We start from the raw sequence: 20,098 nt of genomic DNA on the forward strand, positions 1-20,098 counted from the left end.
GACATCCGAATCCGCAAACTCCCAACTGTCCCAAGCATCATCATCCCCCTGATCCTATCCTCTCGCCCCGCCAAGCCAACCGGTGCCCGCCACGGGAGCCGCATCGCCGATGGCAACCGAGATCATCCAGGCGCCGGCTCCGGCCATGCCCGCCGTGGCGGGGCGCACCGCCGCCGCCGCAGGCGGTGCCGGCGGCAACGGCAGGGCGGGACTGCCGCCGCCGAGGAGGGGCCAGATTATGGTGAAGATCCTCAAGGACGTCGTGGCCGCGCTCACCGCCATCGCCGCGGGCCTCGTCAAGAACACCCGCGGCGGCGCCGGCGGAGCCGTTGTCGGAGGCCTCCCCACCTCCGACGACGCCGACGAGAAGTGAAACTGGCGATCCAGAAGCTGAAGAAGGACTGCTTGCGTGTTCTCTCTTCCTCCGTCCGACGCGCTCGCTACTCTGCTGCTATCATGCGCTCATTTTAGTGCGCGCAGTAGAGGCCCCGGGTGCCAAAAATTACTACGAAGCTCTCGTGATTTATCTTTTCTGCACTTGTGTGCCTGTCGATCAGGGATAGATCAGTTGCCATATTAGAGGTCGCACTGATTCATCCGTGGTCTGGTTTCGTTGGTTTGTGGTTCTTGTCCTTCCCATGGTTTTTGGTTTGGGTTGGGTTTCAGTGGCTGCTTTCAGGAGGTTACCAAGGTTTTTTAAGAAAGAACCTCCTGTTGCTGCTGCTGTTCAGTCTTAAGTTTCTGTTGTGTGATCACCGGTCAGTAAGTTCGTGTTGTTTGCTGGTGTTTGATTGTGTAAGGTAGGTGTAGGAGGGATCAGCGAGTATTATGGTCTGCTCCTTTCTTCTCGTGCTACTTGCCACCCCTGTCGTGATGTAACTTTGTTTGCTATCTTGTCGAATAAATCGAGCTTCTTGTGTGAAATACTGTCTGTGATTTGGAATTCTTGGCTCAAGTGTCCCCCCAAAATTCTGCAGGTTCACATCTCCATTCGCATGATTGTAGTACCCCGCATCTGCAACACGTAGGTGGCTGCTTTCCTGCTGCTGTTTAGAAGTTCGTGGGATGGATCGGCAAGTATTATGGTCTGATCCTTTCCCCCTTGTTTGCTACTGTACGGCCTCTGTTGCAGTTGTTGTGTACTTGTGTGATGTAGCTTTGTTCTCCTCATGCCAAACAAATTTAAAACGAGCTTCATGTGTGAAACAAGTACCGTCTGTGATTCGGAGTTTCTGGCTAACGTTTTTCCTCCGAACATTGTGTAGGTAAGCACGTTACTTCAGTTTTCAGGAAATGGAATGATTGTCACCAAACCGTGGCTGACTGCGGGTGCCCTTGTTTAATTTCCCGCGTCGCCGCGGTGGTCGGATTCTAGCTCCTCTGCGCCGGCGTCCCAGCCGCCGCCAGCGCCAGCGCCGTCGCCGTGAACAAGGAGGCGGCCGCGCGGCATCCTCCACGTTCAACGCTAGCCGCCCGTTGCGAAGGGAAGCGTTGGAAACGGTCACAGATGATTCCGTCCCACCAACGGACCAGCGAGTCGTCCCGCTGACCTGCTACCCGGTCTGGTCTGCACCGCTGGAACCGGAGAAAGGGCAGCTGCTTGGTGACGAAGGCCGCGTAGCATGCTCGCTTGCCCCAAATGGAGCACATGCCGCGCATCACCCAACCAAGCGATCCCCTTTGTGGCGAAAACGCACGGCACTCTGACAGAAAGAAAGCGTACCACACCAGCGGGCCTCGACCATTCCAGAGCGAAACGCAACGGCGCACTTCGCCTGACCGCTCCACGCCACGCGAAGCCAAAACAAAAGCTTGAGAAGCACACGCTACTGGCATCGCCTCTGTACGTGCCCCCGATCCCGTCTCTGTTTCACCGATCGGACTTCGCCTCCTGCAAGTTGCGGCTCGAAGTCACCACGCGCTTCCCCGTGCCCGGTGGCCGATGGCGCCCATTTTAGTCGCGGCCGAGGTGGCGAAAACGAACGCCACCTCCACCAACGGATCGCCGGTCCAAGTTGGATGTGCGCGCCACTCTCGACAGGGTTTTCCACAGGTTCAGAGACCCGGATCGTCAACAAGGCAAACAATGCATCATCGTCAAACATGCAAATTGAGTGCCAATGCCACCAAAGTCCACCAATTCACCTGTAGTTTTCCTTCCCCCGCGAAGCTCAGGCCGTGCTTGCTCTGCGCCTTGTAGCGTCTCCGGAGTCGTGGCGCTAGTGGTTGTAGCCATGAACTTGCGCGCGGGGCACCAGCATCAAACGGCTTTGGCAATTGGATGCGATCTGCAGCGAAGAGCATCAGAAATTAGCAAAGCACTCAAGAAAGACAGCTGCGAAAGCAATGGAACACACGACCCTTTTTTTTGTGTAAAAACCTAATGGAAGGAAACACAACCTTGTCACTGTCGAAAGTCAAAACCGCAAGGCACGACTGCACAAGATCAAGGTCCACAACTGCTGCCGATGATCATTCACTTGTAACATCAGACGGAATATTCGGCCGAAATTGCTGACAGTTACATGGACCGTACATAATGGGCCCCGGAGGTCGCCTTCCGGCGATGGTGGGCTGGGCCGACAGTGGTGGGTTGTTAGCATTCGCGCCCGTCGAGTTATTTGTTGGCCGGTCGGGTCGTCGTCGCTGCGCTGCCCTGCCCTGAAGGCGAGCGAGCTGCGGCTCTGCGCTGCTGGCCTGCTGCTGCTACGACAAGTCCGCTGTCCGCCCAACCAAGTGATTCACTCGTCACGCCCATCTCATTCCGACGCAGCGCCGTTGCGCACGCAGCCACGCAGGCGCAGGCCGCTCGCCCTCCCGGTCCCGGCCTCGCCTTTGCGTCCCCTCGCCTCCACCTCACCACCACTCGCCGCCGCCGCCGCGGCTCCGCCGTCCCGGCCTCCGCGCCGCAGGTCTCTCCCCCCCCCACGGCCCCACCTACCCTCTGCCCCCGCTTGCCTGACACCTGCGCCCTACCCGCCCGCCCCCTCCTCCGCCGCCGGCGATCGCGGGCGGCCGCCGCAACCGGTGAGTCACGGAACTCCTCTCTGGATCACTTGGGGCCCCGCCAGATCCGATCCGGCCCGCGGGTGGCTGCCGGCATCGATCCCGGGTTAGGGGCCGCCGCGCTAGATCTTACTGCTGAGGGGGTGGTTGCGGTTCGCTTGGATCAGTGGTTGGGATCGGCGGTTTGGTGGGTTGCGATCTCGGGGCGCTGCTGCCGAGGGAAAGGTGGCTGCTTTGGCGCGTTGCTAGGGTCTTGGAGATGTAACTGCCAGTTCGTCCCTTGTGATGCAGTGTGGGTTGCATGAGTGGTAGAAAGGTAGGATAAGGATTTGGGGCTCCTTGTCTTGCGTGTTGTATTGGGGAACATTGGTGCTGTTCACGGATTGTTAGTGAAGTTGCTCAAAGTTTACAGTTTAGATGATATTGTCATCTTTTAGGGTGTGATTTTCTTAGATGAGTAGCTGGAAACCTATTTTTGTACTTTTTTCTGAAAATGGGAGCGTTGCCTTGATTCCCAGCATGGCAGGGCATTTCAGTTTTTTTTAATGATTTGATGTTTCAATGTTAGTTTGCATGCTAATGTTTGGAATTTTCCGCAGGCAGAGGCTGTGTAGCGGCGCTGCTATCTTGCTTACCGTGCTGCTGGTTATGCTATCTACTTATGACTTCAGTTTCCCGAGATTCTTGCTGCATCTTGCCCCTTGTCGGTGAGATTCTGTAGTAACTGCTCCCCTGACTGCAAAATAAGAAACTATGCGACTTTCATCTTCTCTTCAAGATCTGCCGACCTTCACTAGAATTGATGCTTTAGAAAGGGGCTCTAGCATTGGCAGTGATCTGAGCTCAGGGCGTGCAAAAACTGTACGCACACTTCAAAGGGATGGTCCTGTGGCAAGCTTTTCAAAAGAAAGAACACCCCCATCATCACCGACAAATCGAAAGAAATGCATGAGAGCAGCTGGTTGCGCTATTGCACTGATAGTGCTGGCGTTCTGTGCATATGCTTCTTGGAGATATTTCCATGTATTCCTCTCTGAAGGAAACTCTGAATACTATGTGGTTCTTGATTGTGGCAGCACAGGTACAAGGGTGTATGTCTATGAATGGCACATCAATCATAATGATGCAAATGGATTTCCTATTGTTTTGAAACCTTTAGGGAATGCTCCTAAGAAGAAATCTGGTAAATTAACTCGACTATACCAGCGAATGGAGACTGAACCTGGATTGAGCAAGCTTGTTCACAATGAAGCTGGATTGAAGAAGGCACTAGAGCCCCTCCTTCAAATGGCTGAGAAGCAGATCCCTAGAAGAGCACACAAGCACACTCCACTTTTTCTATATGCTACAGCTGGTGTCCGCAAGCTACCTAGTGCAGACTCAGAGTGGCTCCTGGATAAGGCCTGGGATGTTCTGAAAAATTCATCATTTTTATGTAGTAGGGACAGAGTTAAGATCATCACAGGCATGGATGAAGCTTATTATGGGTGGATAGCTCTTAATCATCACATGAACATGCTTGGCACCTCAGCATCTAAAATGACATATGGTTCGCTTGATTTAGGTGGATCATCATTACAAGTTACATTTGAGACTGATAAAACAGTGCAGGATGAGACAAGCATTAGTCTGAGGATTGGTTCTGTTGATCACCATCTTAGTGCTTATTCTCTTACTGGTTATGGATTAAATGATGCATTTGACAAGTCCGTGGCACATCTAGTGAAAAAGTTGGGAGGAGTGGCTAACAATGGCAAAGTTCAAGTCAAACACCCTTGTCTACAGACTGGATACAAAGAAGATTATGTCTGTTCTTACTGCCACCCACTAAAACAAGATGGAAGTCCTAGTGTTGGTGAGAAGACAACTGGCAAAGAGAAGCAGGGAGTACCTGTCGAACTGGTTGGAGCACCTCAGTGGAATGAATGCAGTGCTCTTGCAAAAGTAACAGTTAATCTTTCAGAGTGGTCCAGTGCAAGTCCAGGACTTGATTGTAACCTTCATCCTTGTGCTCTTGCTTCTAACTTTCCCCAACCACATGGGAAGTTTTTTGCTATGTCTGGCTTCTTTGTTGTTTTTAAATTTTTTAATTTGACTGCCGATGCCACTCTGGTTGATGTTCTAAAAAGAGGTCAGGAATTTTGTGAAAAACCATGGAAAGTTGCAAAGAGTAGTGTTCCTCCACAGCCATTTATAGACCAGTACTGCTTCAGGGCTCCTTATATTGCATCACTACTGAGAGAGGGATTGCAGATTAAAGATAATCAGGTGATAATCGGCTCTGGCAGTATTACTTGGACTCTTGGGGTTGCTTTGTGGGAGGCAGGTCAAGCATTGTCTACACGAATCGATATTCAAGGATACCGAATACTGCACCGGGAGATAAACCCGAATATTCTCATAGTGTTGTTTCTGGTTTCAATTGTGTTGGTCATATGTGCCATATTATGCGTCAGCAATTCAATCCCAAGATCATTCCGCAAGTCTTATCTGCCACTTTATAGGCACAATTCTGCTGGGAGTTCTGTTCTTGGTATGGGGTCGCCTTTCAGATTTCAATTATGGAGTCCCATCAATTCAGGTATATATATATGTATGCAAGTGCTTTTTTTCTTTATTTACATGCCATCATGGTTTTCCCACTCTGTAGAAAGCCACTCTACCATTTAAAGATCAGAGTGGTACTTGAATTGTTTTGCACTAGTATCTGTTGGCTGCATCATACCGTTTTTTTTTCTAGACAAAAGTGTTTACCTGTTTTGTTAGAAAGAGAAACCAACAGTGTTTCCATCACTGGTGGAGCTTGGACCCAATATTAGAACCAATATTAGAAGGGGCCAACACTGAATCCTATGTGAAGTAAGAAAGTTGAGGTGCCCTGTTTGAAGCCTGATCAGTAAACTTTCCTAATAAACTACTAGATTTACTAGTTCTATACAAATGTTTTGGGGAGTCAAGCCTCCATTGGCAACAATGAAACTCTGCCTCTAGTTGCCATCTTGTTAGTTTTATTGCAGTACATTAATCTTCAAGAAATAGCATTGCCTAGAACTCTTGCTTGATGCAACTCACTCATGTTTTTACTTCGATTGACTTGTAATAAAATGGCATCCAGACAGATTTTGTAATGTTAGCTCATGTATGTTTTATATCACCTTAAATCCTTAATCCTGTAACCCCATTTTCTATATATAATGGTACGAAAGAATGGACACATTTTTTCATCACATATATTCAAGAGCATGTTTCAATTTTTGTTTGAATCTCACTCTTCTTTACTGTAGACTACTTAGATGATCAAACTTTTAAATGTGCTCTACTTTGTCTGACACTTCACAGGCGATGGAAGAACAAAGACACCCCTGAGCCCTACTGTAGCTGGGTCAGATCCCCATCCGTTCGGTATGAGCCATGGATTAGGAGGCAGTAGTGTTCAGCTTATGGAGTCCTCTAGGCAATCCTTGGGCGTCTATCACAGCTATTCTGTTGGGAGCTTAGGTCAGATGCAGTTCTCCAGTGGAGTGAGGAACCCTAGCCGAGGTCAGACTACACTTCAAAGCCGGCGGTCACAATCAAGAGAAGATCTCAGTTCTTCATTAGCTGATATTCATGTTCCAAAGGTGTAGCATTTGCATCACAGAATGACATGACTAGAATGAGATCCTATATGCCATAACAAACTCTGTAAATAATAGCTCCAGAGTTCAGACTGCTTGATTTCTTCTCTAATCAGAAGTCAATTTTGTCGGTACACTGACACTTAAGTGAGGTTTAGGATTCATATAAATGTTAAACTTATGACTTGGTGTCTATCCTGGACATGATACATCCATTCATCCCATTGTATGTGCTAGAGAACATAGCATAAAGGTGAAGTTTTTAGTAGTGTACCAGAAGATATGTTTATGCCGTTCACAGGAATGGTTGGCCGTGGGCTGGAACCTGCAAGTCTGTAGATCAATTCTTCTGCAATCAGGCGGGCAATACTTCCTTCAAATGTGTTTTTAATATGAAACATAATAAAGATGCATGTGGCTTCATGTATTGTTGTTGTACCCTCTTGTAATCTTATTGTGAGCCTTATCTCCTGGACACCATTTAGTGTGGCACCTTGTGATATCAAATTGAAATTTGGATTAGTACTACCGGATTATTCCAGGTGCCTTCAGTGCAGACACGTATTCATTTGTAAACCTTATTTAACATTCCTTACACGGAAAAGAGAAGGTCATCTTTTCCACAGATGGTGTTTTTATTTGTATTTGATTTGTCCGCTGGAAACTGGAGTTTAGAGCTTGTATCAGGAGATGAGTGCTTCCCCCAGCTCATGGCTGCATAGATGGGACATGGGAGGTCGGAGCCCGGAGCCCGGAGGCATGCTATGTGATTTTCAATAGGCTGCAAACACTGGGGGTGTTTGGGAGGCATGTGCTAAATTTTAGCACCTGTCACATCGGATGTTTGGACACTAATTAGGAGTATTAAATATATTCTAATTACAAAACTAATTGCACAACCCCTAGGCTAAATCGCGAGACGAATCTATTAAGCCTAATTAGTCCATGATTTGACAATGTGGTGCTACAGTAACCATTCGCTAATGATGGATTAATTAGGCTTAATAGATTCGTCTCGCGATTTAGCCTAGGGGTTGTGCAATTAGTTTTGTAATTAGGCTATGTTTAATACTCCTAATTAGTGTCCAAACATCCGATGTGACATGTGCTAAAATTTAGCACCTGCTATCCAAACACCCCCCAAATTTCGTGGAGATTGAGAGCACAGTCCTGCGTAAGTAAAAGTAACTTTCTGTAGTAGTTTTTGAAACTTTCTATCTGATTTTCACATGATTTGTATTTTTTACTTTTATCCCATTTCTGCGGGATTTTAACCTATGACTCCTAAGGCCACTCCAAGATGACTGTAAAGGCATTTTTGGATGTATTCAGAAATTTCTTATCGCACTGGTCTCCATTCGTTTTTTTAAAACAGAAATTCTTCCCCTTCGTCTTTGACAACTTAACATCCGAATTCTGCCTGTATCATGAACATCAGAACGTATAATCAAGCAGCACGTCTCTGACATGTGGGTTCATCGGTCAGGCTAAGAAGCGAAATCAGTCGCGCACCTTCGTGTGCTTGCTCACACATCGACCGTACGATATGACCGATGCACCCGCAACACGAATCACGACGTCGATCACGCAAACCCTAACGGCCAACCCTACTATATAAACCTTCCTCTCCTCCCCACTCCCGCAGCCGCCGCCGCCCACGAATTCGAAGCCCGTCGCTTGCGCCTCATCCCCGCCGCGTCGCCGCCGGTCTCCTACCTCCGCCACCATGGGGTACGTTCGATGTCTCTTTTACCCTTCGTCCTGATTTCCTGCACCTGTGCTCGTGTTGCGCTGGGCATTCGTTCATGGAGGCGCTCCTTTGCCGCAGCCCGCAGGAAGCCCTCTGTTCGATGCGTAGATGTTATGTTGTGGATGTTATTTAGGCTGCTTTGTGTTGGATTAGGGAATGAAATCGCGTTAGATGTGAGAAGCAAAACTGAGCTTATTGACGGTCCAGTGCTGATCAGATTATACACCGTCAGTGCTAAACATACTCATAAGCGACATCAATCCGTTGCCGCCGTGTAACCATGTGCTCCTGGATTCAAATGCTTGGGTCCGGGAGGTTATGCGTGGTGGCATACAAAGTTTGTTTTTCCCTCTAATGTGCTGTTCTAAGAACCTCCTCAATCAGTTGGTTCTGATTCTTTTTTGGGTATATGTCTATGCGGCTGGTTATTTATGATGTTTTTAGTGAGGTCAATGTTGTGTTAGATAGATCTTTATACTTGTTTGATTTTTGTGTAGAATCTGCTTACAATTCTAGGTGAAATCGTACCAGTATTCAAAATTGATACAATTCAGGATCAAAGTTTACTTTTAGTAATTTGAATTGCTTACATATATGTACTTTGGTTCCTCTTTGTACTGGTTGATGTTCATTTGTATCTATATGCTCACGCCATTAGCTCATGACATATTTCACAACTTCACATATGCTTATGCAATTTACAATTGTGTTCTGTGAGATGAAGAACTTGTGATTTATATAAAGTTGATGTAACAATTATGATTCACATCACAGAAAGACACGTGGTATGGGAGCTGGGCGCAAGCTCAAGACCCACCGCAGGAACCAGAGGTGGGCAGACAAGGCATACAAGAAGAGTCATTTGGGGAATGAGTGGAAGAAACCCTTTGCTGGATCATCTCACGCCAAGGGCATTGTTCTGGAGAAGATGTATGTTTGATAGTTCAATCATATGTGCCTGTCTTATCTCTACCGTTTGTGCTTGCGCTAAGGTCTTATACTTCTATTGTGTAGTGGTATTGAGGCCAAGCAGCCGAACTCTGCCATCCGTAAGTGTGCCCGTGTTCAGCTGGTGAAGAACGGGAAGAAGATTGCTGCCTTTGTGCCGAATGATGGTTGCCTGAACTATATTGAGGAGAATGTACTTGTTCCCCAATCAACGCTCCTTGTGATGCCAGTGTTCCTTGTGATGATTGCCAACTGTGTAATGAAGCTAACCAACTACTTTCTTGCTGTAGGATGAGGTGCTGATTGCTGGATTTGGTCGTAAGGGACATGCCGTCGGAGATATTCCCGGTGTCAGGTTCAAGGTTGTGAAGGTATCTGGTGTGTCGCTGCTCGCGCTCTTCAAGGAGAAGAAGGAGAAGCCAAGGTCTTAGATTGCTTGTGATAGGCAAGAATGAAGTTGTGCTAGCAATAGAGCTGTTCATTCTGAGCTGTATCTTTGGGCAGCATTACTATTTTGTTTCCATTTTGAAGATATTAATATTGCATCGCCTGTGCTCTGAAGCTGAGAAATCTGTCTCTCCGAGCTGCCTCTTTTGGTATTGCACATTGCCTGTTTGTTTTATCCGTCTTTTGCCTTTGACAAGTCTCTTGTTTCTAAGTCGAGGTAATGCTTTTTTGAGGATTGATTCATAGTACTCTGTTCGTAATTTGATGCTGTGGAGATAGACTTAGCCTGATTGGTTCCCTGCACGCAGGTGAACCAGGCTCGCTAGATGCAGGTAGTGCTAGTTTGGTTGCCGGCTCCGGCCACCGAGAGCCGGAAACGTGAGAATCGCTCGGAGCAACTTGTATCCATAAATTCTCACTCGGAGCAACTTGTATCCATACCTGCATCCATACGTTCGTGCAACCAATCAGGATGCATTGTATGCAACTGGCCTGGCTCACGGGGCAGGCTGGAGCCATCCAATTACACCCTTATATGGTCACAAATGACGCCCTGGTCACAGTTTGTGCTTCGAACGACCAGATGTTATTTTTTCTAAAATGGTTTCATATTGTCAGCGGGTAGATTTTCAGCTGATACGACTCTTAGCTTGATTAGTGGTGACTGCAAACTCTTAGCCAACTTGATGGCAGTTAAAAGCTCAAAGTTGTGGGCAAGACGTGCGTAATCGACTTGTACACGACCGTTTCGTCGATGTCTCGTAAGAGTGACGAAATTATTCATCCAATGTGAAAAGTCAGCTTACAAAGCCATTCATCCTGTGACACGAGATGTTCCAGAAGTAGCAACTCAGAGCACAAAAATCGTCAGCAATAACGATGTTCCAGCATGCTGGATCACTAGAGAATTGGATAGTGTAAAGCGGGCAAAAATATATCATCTGTAACTCTGGATGTTAAATTAGCAAACTACAAAAATCTATGCACAACTGTAATGGCCACAGCTACTGCTCTGGGATAAACATTGTAGCGAAACCATGGCATATACACCAAGCTATCAAAGTTAGCGGCCATCCTGCGACTCGTCTACCTTATTCACATGTACATCACAGCACGCAGGCAGCAAAGGCACGGCCATGAGGATACAGATAGCCTCCATCTCCATGCCATACATCTGTCAAGGGATAAAACAAAAATTGAGCCGAAAGGTACTTGGCAATCCTGTAGGAATGATGAAGGCATTCCAGAGTGACTGGAATTATCCTAAAGTTGGTGTGGGCATGCCTGAGATTGGATAGTAACTACAGACAACGTCAGCACAATTCCTATTTTCATTCAAAGAAACTCACCATTTTGACCTTGTTGGCTGGCACTGTGAATATGACGCAGTCACCAGCTGTTTGACAAAAAAGAAGCTATGTCGGATTCCCAGTGACAAAGATTATCAAGAAACTCACCATCAAGAATTTAACATGTGATTCAGACACCAAGAGCAACATTAGGACTTTTTGGTCTTAGCCAGTTCTATAAGACTCTTACCTGATACATCCCTCCTTTTAGCAGAAGGTAACCGAGACTGTTCAAATTATCAACAAGAGCATCTAAGTCTGGAACTCGCAAGCTGATCTTATCAGCTAAGTTGTAAATCTCCTGGGAATAGGAAGAATGATACAACATGAGGGCAGCCTCAGGAATCAGAACAATGTTTTTGTGCAATTATTCTGAAGTAGACTATTGTCCTATTTACTGCATGAACCAAAAAATGCTCAAAATGCCGTGAAGGCGATTTTTCTCCCAAACAGAGCAGATTTTGAACAGTAATTAAACTTAAAAAGAGATCTAAGTGGCTTGATTGCCACATCACTTACAGTTCTTGAAAAGCAATCTTTTCGTTGCAACTCAGATTCCTTGTTTAACGCATTCAGAAACGTCCTTGCCTCCTTTTGTTGGCTCATCCCACCGCTCCGAGCAAAATCGACAAAACCATGTTCATCAACATATTTGTCATAGAGAGATTCCTTCATGATATCTACAACATCCTGCCACATGATAAATTAAGCATTAAAATAATATGCCACAGGATGCTGTTTATAATTGTGTTTTCCTGTCAGACATGCGGTTTTTTTCTCGAACCCGCAGGAGAGCTGCGTATCTTTGTATTAAGAGAGAATAGATGCTCCAATTACAAAAATCATCACCACACCTTGGACCAGAGTGAGGGATGAGGGTTTTTTTAGACAAAACTCTTACATAGATGAAACACAGCTAAGACCTGACCAAGATAAACCACTTCCAACTCAGACATGCGTTTGGCTGGAAATGAGCTACACTTCAGGCATAGGCATCAAGAATCATAAAACCCCATATCTCATAGCTAGTGGAGCATAACCCAGTTTAAGTGTAATAGACAAAGCAATTCAATGAGCTGAACGGATCAAAGGGCCTAGGGTTTTGTGAAATCTTATGACCCTGAGATCTTGGGCCATTGCAACTAGTTGAGAAACATATCAATTTCTGCAATTATGACCATAAACCATGCAGTCCATGAGATTTTCTCTTTTAAGATGCATTCTACTGACACTGCAAGAAAGGTTAATAACAAAAACAGCAGTAGAAAAACTGAGGATTGCTTATTTTACCTGAGCATCTTCTCTGGTCACTTCTTCTCTTAGATCCACGCGAGCACGAGCTTCAGCTAATCTGACTAGGCTTTCCAACTGCCTGGCTGTGATGGGTGTACCGTCAGCAGAAGTGCTGCGGTTTCTCAATCCCAAATAAAATTTTTTCAAAATTTCAGCTGCTGCCTTTGACATTCTTAAGAAGAGAGAAAAGTGAGTGGGCAAGGTATCAAAAAATGGATTACGCCTTGCATTGCACTTGCACTAAAAGTCAAATTGTACAAGATACCTAGGGAATACATGTTCTCTTGAATAAGCTATATACTTGCGAAGAAATTGCCCAGCTAATGGAGCGAAATCCTTATCTTTCTCTGGGTGTAGTCTCAGTCTTGAAGCCACTGAATTCCCAACAACTCCAAACCCTGGATCACCATTATGTGACACTATGCAAAGTTGCAAAACGTGAACGATGGCTTACACCTAAGTTATACAAACGAAGAGGAAGAACCACAAAACAGTGTGTAAATAATAACCTGTTCTGATCCTCTTGTTGGATTTGAAATTATCACCTTCGTTGGTATGAAGCTGCTTGCATGAAATTTTGGACATCTTAGTAATTCAATTAGAAGTATGTTCGGTAAGACAAAATCGTCCTTACAAACAATAGATTCATTGCATGATATGAGCATGCAAGTTATCCATACTATATACTTGGGAGATGTGAATGAGAAAACATGTCTGACAGCCACTTACAGCTATTATATGATCTGACACTCTTTTATCTAGTAACTCGTCTGGCTTGTCGAGTAGAATAAAAACCAAGTCAAAACGAGACAGGAGGGCAGCACTCATCTTTAGATTCTCGTTCACTGTTTTTGCTCGGCTGCAGCAAACGGTATATTTAGATGGCAAAAATTGCATACAATAGCCATGAATATTTAGGCTTAAATCCTCAGCAAACCCAAAAAAAACACGAAAGGGATAAATACTGGACATAAATGTCAGTCACAAACTACCACCATTTCATCAAAACAAACGTCAACTACCAACCAAAGTGAAGTGAAATGGGACGAAATACACCAGAAAATATGCACAGATGAATGGTGTTACTTCCAGTTTAGTCCTCTTCAGTTGCAGACTTGCAGTATAGGACTAAAGTTAAAAGTTCAATCAAGTAACATTTCGTTCAATAAAAATATAAAATCATCACCACATACCACTCTAGAGCACCTAAACTACTAGAGTAATTCCACATACCTCCATCTTTAACAGTTGATGCTATCAGTATTGTGTTTCTTTTTTCTTTCGAAGAAAAGGAGGTGAATGGAGATGAGTGGCCAAGAATAATTGTCATTTTCAGCCTTAACACTAGATGCTATCAGCATTTCTTTTCCAAAAAAAAAGGATGAATGGGGATGACTGATCAGGAATAACAAGTTTTTCAGTAAGTAGGATAGAAAATATTAACGCACTCATAATGACCACCAACAGGATTTGCAGCTGCCAACACAGAGGTACGAGCTGATAAACTGGCTACAAGGCCAGCCTTTGCAACAGAAACACATTGCTGCTCCATGGCTTCAAGTAAAGCCTGAGAACTAAAACAAAATTAGAAACATGATTATATAGGCTTGGGAACTTCCTCGTTGATGAACATTTCATGGAAAAGCTTCATAAGGTGAAAAATAACAGAACTACCTGATGTTCTGCAGACATTTTATCAAACTCATCAATACAGCATATTCCACGATCAGCAAGGACCATTGCACCTATAAGTCAAGGACTCAACTTTATTTTAATCTCATCACAATTCACAAATTCTAACACCACAAAGAAAAGGCACACCAGAACAAAGAGCAGTTAGAACAGCAATTGATATGACAAGGAAAAACATAAAATGGCATCGCTAACGCTAGTACATGATTTTGAACAGGAAGCTTTAAAATTGTCATGAAGGAATAAATGTTTTATTGTTACCAGCCTCAAATGCATAATCATTTGTCATAGAATCTTTAACCACAGCAACAGTTAGGCCAGCCTTTGTCGTAGTATTCCCACATACATATATTCCTCGTGGGGAAACAGCTGCTGCAGCTTGAAGGAGTTGGCTCTTGCCTAGGCCTGGATCACCTGTAATTCATTAAGCAAGAGCATAATCTCATCAATGGAAACACTAAAGAAATCTGATGGGAGTTATGGTAAACAATAAGAAATTACCAACTACAACAACATGAATGTCTCCTCTAACAGGGACCTTGTCTTGATCCATTGAGTTCTTCTGCACACCGCCGAAAAGAGCAAGTGTGATACCAGCTGAAAATCAGGGTACATCAATTAAATTATGTCGAGTAATCATATGCAATTAAAAGAGATGAAATAAGCAGATCTGCCATTTGGGAGTGAAAATACTAAAAGAAGTGCCTTGACCATCGTCCAAAGACATCCAAAAGCAATTGCAGCTGGTAATGGCTTTGTCATCCAGAAATGGCATACTGCTCCATAACAAATTGAGCAAATAGCTGAAAACTAGTTTTCTTATAGACAAAAATTGAAGGGAATAATAGATTTCACAAAACAACATCTTTCAAATATTAGGACAGCAAGAGCAAATTAAATAGATCTTAACAACATTAAATAACTGAGAAATATCTTGTAATTCTGATATAATACAGAATAAAGATGAAAAACAGAATAATAGGGTAGAAAATACCTTTTACAAGTTCATGCCCATAGATGGAGGGACAAAAGGATTGAAGTATTTGGCGAAATACATCAGCACCATGTTCTTTTTTATAATTGACAGCAAAATCACGATCCCTTTCAGTATTGCTCTGAAAATCACAAATTCCTCTAGCCCGAATTTCTTCGTCTGAAACAGCACAGGTCTTCAGGTTTCTCACTGAAACTGCTTCTAGGTACAGGTAGTATAAACCCTGGTTCTTGCTTCTGGACTTCCCTGAAGATATTAATTATAGATTCATAAAATATTCAATTAAAGTGTGTGTGCTCTAAATTATTACAAAAGTGAAAGTTTCAACAATTTTTTTATCAAACACACAGGAGAGCTGTGTATCTTTGTATTAAGAGAGAATGAATAGTCCAATTACAAAAACACCATCTCACCTTGGAGCAGAGTGAGGGATGTGGGAATTGAGCAGAAATATAAACCTTACAAAAACACGAAATAAAAGGCCTGACCGAGCTAACCAACCCAACCTCTAGACCCAATCCTACCAAGGTGAGACTCATCCTTGAAGGCCTGTAGAGCTCCCTGGACACTAGGAACAGATCCATCGAAAACACAAGCATTGCGGTGTTTCAACAATTTGTTTATACCAAACAAGTTTCTATAGTCCTTAGTGAAGGATCATGCAAGATTGCAGAATATAAGGATACACAAACTACACATAAAGAGTCTTAAATTCATGAAACTCACAGAAAGCATGGAACCCAAATAGAAAATGTTTGAGCAATATACAAAAGTAGAGATGTCCTGCCACATGGCCCACACATCAGATATTAAACAGATAGCCAAAACTGATAAGAACAGATGATGGATGCAGCGAAAGAAACTTTTCGCCAGGTTTTTTCATGGAGATCTTCATCATCAAAGTATGGCATGTTTGGAAGCAGAGAAATGGACTAATCGTTCAGAATCAGAGGCCAAGTATTGGAGAATGGAAAAGAAACTTCATTAATGAATTTACTTTGCAACTACATGGTGTAAAAATAAATGATAGAGTAATAGTTATGTTTTGGCTAGAATCTCTCCCTTGACTTCCATCTGGGGATCTCCTGTATATAGCCCATCCTGTACTGTCTTTTTGCATCTATATAAGTACTACACACAGAAAGAGAGAGGAGTAATATCTATCATGTTAATACTTCTAATGAATTACTTTTCCCCCACAGTCCGTAACGCACTAGAGCTAGACACTCAATCCAAATTAATCACCAGGAGAAAAAGCAAAAAGTCGCCAACACATACTATGGCATAGATAATCCAAACAGCTAAACAATTTTTGACAAATAGACTGATGGTTTGCAGCAAATGAAATAGCGTATCAATGCAAACTAAGAAAATAGCACTGTTATAGCCATTTTAAGTGTACCTCCTCCAACATCCATATTGTTCAGTACTTTGACGATTCCAGTTACCGTTACTATCTCTCCAGGGATGCAACAATCAACGAGGTCTTCTGTAAGCTCACACTCAATTGTTCGTGGCACTCGGCCTTCTTCATGGTTGTCAGCACTAACAAGCTCCTGTATCCTGGACGGGAACATAAGAAAAGCAAAGCTTTTAGCACTATATGCGGAGGATAGTGCAAATGAGTTTACTCATCACCTGCCTTATTTTCTGGAAATCCATCAACTTTGCACTAGATCTATCTGGAGTGAAGGTTCTGCTCCTGCATCCCTGAATGGTACAGGACATTGGAGGTGAAAACTTCCCATCACAGAACACTCGTGGGTTTTCTTTACCACACTTCATGCAACGGAATTCCAGCTCCAGGACAAGAGGTTTTACAGTGCTGACTTTTACAACAGTGCCGCGCACGGTGACAAGTTTCTCTACCAATGGGGAAAAAATCTACAAATCAGCACTTCAATTATATGCGCACTAGCATATTTTCACAAGAATAAAGGCAGGAAGAAATTTACTGATAAAGGCTGCTTTTAGTTTCTTCAAAGCAATAGTCGCCCCCGTATTGTAAAGCCTAATATTGACCTTGTTGATCTTTCCTGAACATAAAGCCTGAAAATATCAAGAACAATCATAAATTGAACAGAAGTGCCATATGGTCTGCCGGTCCACAACCATATTAATAAATTTTAGCATGAATAGGCATGAACCAGATGAGCTGCAGCTCCCATGCAAAGCAAGACTTCTTTTGGAGATTCCTCGAGTTCATCTTTAATAAACACGCATGACTCCTGAAGCTGCTTGAAATCAATCGGAAGAGATAAAATGTCACTGCCATCATCTTCGACCTGTGCATATAGAAACAACCGCATGAGACAAGTGGGTAACTTCCTGCATTTGCAGTTGGCACATTTTCACTATGATTATCCAAGAAACTATACAGCACCTAATAAAATGATGGTGAAGAGTTCTGAAACACATGGTTCACATATGGCAATACCTTGATCGCCTCAAGTACAATTATAAAAAAAGCACATGGTGAGCTAAAGCAGACAGATATTAACTGTGCCACGAATCATATGCCAAAGAAATAGTATTCCCTTTTGACTTCAAGCATGGTCTACATTTAACCATGCAATAAGCTGCAGCAGAGCCTCTGATGCTTTCAGACTTTAAGAAATAGAAAATTGCAGAGGAATACTTGCTCCGTTATACTTTAACAAAAACATTTTCAGAGTCGAGTTTGAAACTAATATATTTTCTACAGCAACATCACAAAATTTAAATGGCGTGGAAGCATTGATTACCAAGAAAACATTGTCTCTCTTGTTAATAATTTGCAACTTAGCATGCCTGGTTTGTAAACTCAGACGACGCTATTTCGTTGCTTTGATTAATAATGAAATTAGGACATAGCCCTCAATGGAAAAAACCAAGAAAACAGTGTCTCTCTTGTTATGTACTCTACAAATTACGACGTGACAGGGAAAGTTGGGTAGTTGGAGGAGCTACTGATGAAGCTTGAAAGTTTTTCATTATCAGAAGAGTGAGGTGACCTAGTTTGTAGAGAAATCAGGGAAATATACCACAAGATATTCATAGAGCTTTGATGTTTTGAGGAGTAGTTAACCAGCAAGTGGCAATGTTTGGAAGAGCAAGATCCCACTCAAGGTGAAATTCCTTTGGATGGCTTGCGACGACAGCATTCAGCTGTCACTACAATTGAAGAGAAGGAAGTGGAAAGGAGGAGAGCAATGCAAACCCTGTGGACAGGGGGAAACAATTGATCGCATTCTTTTTCTTTGCCCCGTAGCTTTTTTTTATGTCTCGGTTTTCTTAAAGGATATCTTTATGTATCTAGGATGTGATAATTTCTAAGTGAAAAATCAAGGAAACTGATCCTGTTTTGTTGTGCAGGGACTTTTTGGGTGCTGTGGAAGATGAGGAATGATATGGTTTTCAACAAAAAGTTGGTGAACCAGTGGCCATAATTTAAAGATGGTGGCCCAAATCAAACACTGGAAGGTGATGCGCTGATGCTGCAGGAGAAAAGGACCAAGAAAGAGGAGGAGGTTGTCAGGACAATTGCTCAGGGGCTCAAGCAAATCTGACAGTTTCTACAGCAGTTTTTGGGGGTAGTTTCTGTTGTCCTGGATCAGTCATACAACTAGCTATAAGGTGGCTCAGGCTGCCAAAAATCTGGGTGTGGTTGGAGTAATCATTGAGAAGAGTTGAGACCTTGGGGGAGATCAAGTTGGAGCTAGTTTTACTTTGGATATGCTTAGTTCTGTTCTTGATGTAGTTGTTTCTGTTTTGGTTCTCTGAGCTCGATAACTGTAAACTGGCAACCCCGGCGAATCCTTGAACATTTAAGTTTTCTATAAAGATGGGCCAGAAATGGTATCTATGTAAAAAATTTAGATGTCAGAGCACACCCTCACATACTTGAACGTTATAAACATAATGACCAGTATATTTTTACAGTGTTACAGATCATTAGTTTTTTACTGTCCAGCTACACAGTCATAGATTCCACTTCAATGCATAATCGTAAACCATATCATGCCTTGTGCCTTGTGCATTGACATTAGGGGTTGCATATCACTATGGTATTAATAAACCAAGACGAGGAAACAGAGTGAACTTCAGATAACTTCTGCTCCATTTTTGTTCATTTCCCCCTTTTTAAGTCACTAAAAAGTTAAATTAAACGGAAACTAAGCATTTATCCTGCAAGCTTCTGAACAGACAAGTGAATGTAGTTGCCACATTGATAAAATTTCGCCAGCGAGAGAATCCGCCAAATCCTCGGCATTTCGCCAGTAGCATCATATGAACCAAAATTTTAAAATCCTAGCGAGATTGCCACCAACGACACACACGCGAAACAGGAGATGGAGCGCTAAACTTAACATGAGATCGAATCGGCCTCGCGTACTTACCCGTGACTGAAGGCCCTTCACCACCGTGGAGAAGGAGGATTCAAACAGCGCGGCGGCGATGCGGACCTTGCGGTCGGACTCCGAGAACCCTGCCTCCTCGGGGAAGTACCTCTTCCAGACATCCGCGAGCCGCTTCTCGACGGGGGTGACGTCAATAGTGGACCCTTTGGGTTGGTGGCCCTTCATTGTGTCGGCGTACATGTCGCCGGAGGCCTCGGAGCCTCGCGTCCCCGGCAAGTCGTCGCGGCGGCGAGGCGAGGCGAGGCGAGGCGAGGCTTGAGAGGCGGGCCGAGCCGCCGAGCAATTTTTTCTTTCGCGGGTTTTTGCGCGGTGGCCGCGGGGGCAGCGGGGAACAGCGCCGGAGACCCACCAGAGACACCACATACGAGGGTTTCTGCCGGGGCGCATCGATATCTCTCACGGACAGGTGGGCCCCAAGCCTGAGTCCGGCTTGAGCACACGCACGACGGAGCGAAACCCTACATGGGCCACATCCAGTTCGCTCGCTCCCATTCGGGCGGTCGGGCGGGGGGTTGCCAAGCCCAGTTCGCAGCGTTTACTTCTTTCCCGGATAAAGTGGGCTAAGAGCAACTCCAAGAGTTCCCTAAAAAATTCTTCACCAA

The 20,098-nt window shown here is 44.3% G+C and overlaps 3 protein-coding genes across 5 annotated transcripts; 2 read left to right on the forward strand and 1 right to left on the reverse strand.

Annotated features, from left to right (window-relative positions):
- Window positions 1-2,737: 2,737 nt before the first annotated feature.
- On the forward strand, window positions 2,738-7,050 carry LOC117848857 (probable apyrase 7). The gene is made up of 3 exons (XM_034730425.2): window positions 2,738-3,027; window positions 3,606-5,587; window positions 6,346-7,050. Exons 2-3 carry the CDS (start codon window positions 3,760-3,762, stop codon window positions 6,630-6,632), a joined length of 2,115 nt encoding a protein of 704 aa, XP_034586316.1. The 5' UTR covers window positions 2,738-3,027; window positions 3,606-3,759; the 3' UTR covers window positions 6,633-7,050.
- Window positions 7,051-8,198: 1,148 nt separating this feature from the next.
- Window positions 8,199-9,943, forward strand: LOC117848321 (small ribosomal subunit protein uS12). The gene is made up of 4 exons (XM_034729669.2): window positions 8,199-8,354; window positions 9,148-9,303; window positions 9,388-9,514; window positions 9,612-9,943. Exons 1-4 carry the CDS (start codon window positions 8,350-8,352, stop codon window positions 9,750-9,752), a joined length of 429 nt encoding a protein of 142 aa, XP_034585560.1. The 5' UTR covers window positions 8,199-8,349; the 3' UTR covers window positions 9,753-9,943.
- Window positions 9,944-10,635: 692 nt separating this feature from the next.
- Window positions 10,636-19,838, reverse strand: LOC117848320 (probable DNA helicase MCM8). Of its 3 annotated transcripts, none has more exons than XM_034729667.2 (18): window positions 19,476-19,838; window positions 17,244-17,381; window positions 17,052-17,145; window positions 16,735-16,961; window positions 16,499-16,652; window positions 15,097-15,342; window positions 14,604-14,699; window positions 14,364-14,516; window positions 14,085-14,155; window positions 13,859-13,977; window positions 13,140-13,269; window positions 12,920-12,971; window positions 12,676-12,829; window positions 12,408-12,582; window positions 11,637-11,807; window positions 11,308-11,418; window positions 11,118-11,164; window positions 10,636-10,942 (listed from the first exon to the last, which is right to left on the reverse strand). In XM_034729667.2, coding segments are annotated over exons 1-18 (2,340 nt in total). In that variant the 5' UTR covers window positions 19,677-19,838; the 3' UTR covers window positions 10,636-10,941. The 3 variants fall into 3 exon arrangements, with proteins under 3 accessions (XP_034585558.1, XP_034585559.1, XP_034585557.1); XM_034729668.2 differs by having other exon boundaries at window positions 12,676-12,808; window positions 16,499-16,659; window positions 16,739-16,961; window positions 19,476-19,837; XM_034729666.2 differs by having other exon boundaries at window positions 16,499-16,659; window positions 16,739-16,961; window positions 19,476-19,836.
- Window positions 19,839-20,098: the final 260 nt, after the last annotated feature.

This window comes from Setaria viridis, chromosome 3 (genome assembly GCF_005286985.2).
Source record: "Setaria viridis chromosome 3, Setaria_viridis_v4.0, whole genome shotgun sequence".
NCBI lineage: Eukaryota > Viridiplantae > Streptophyta > Magnoliopsida > Poales > Poaceae > Setaria > Setaria viridis.

Excerpts from the sequence above, each read along its gene's own strand:
- LOC117848320 (XM_034729666.2), bottom strand. The coding sequence starts at position 19,676 with ATGTACGCCGACACAATGAAGGGCCACCAACCCAAAGGGTCCACTATT. Across the intron at positions 17,382-19,475 it reads TGAAGGGCCTTCAGTCACGG|GTCGAAGATGATGGCAGTGA; the intron begins GTAAGTACGCGA and ends CTATATGCACAG. Across the intron at positions 16,962-17,051 it reads ACTAAAAGCAGCCTTTATCA|AGAAACTTGTCACCGTGCGC; the intron begins GTAAATTTCTTC and ends CCCCATTGGTAG.
- LOC117848857 (XM_034730425.2), top strand. The coding sequence starts at position 3,760 with ATGCGACTTTCATCTTCTCTTCAAGATCTGCCGACCTTCACTAGAATT. Across the intron at positions 5,588-6,345 it reads ATGGAGTCCCATCAATTCAG|GCGATGGAAGAACAAAGACA; the intron begins GTATATATATAT and ends GACACTTCACAG.
- LOC117848321 (XM_034729669.2), top strand. Across the intron at positions 9,304-9,387 it reads GGCATTGTTCTGGAGAAGAT|TGGTATTGAGGCCAAGCAGC; the intron begins GTATGTTTGATA and ends TCTATTGTGTAG. Across the intron at positions 9,515-9,611 it reads TGAACTATATTGAGGAGAAT|GATGAGGTGCTGATTGCTGG; the intron begins GTACTTGTTCCC and ends TTCTTGCTGTAG.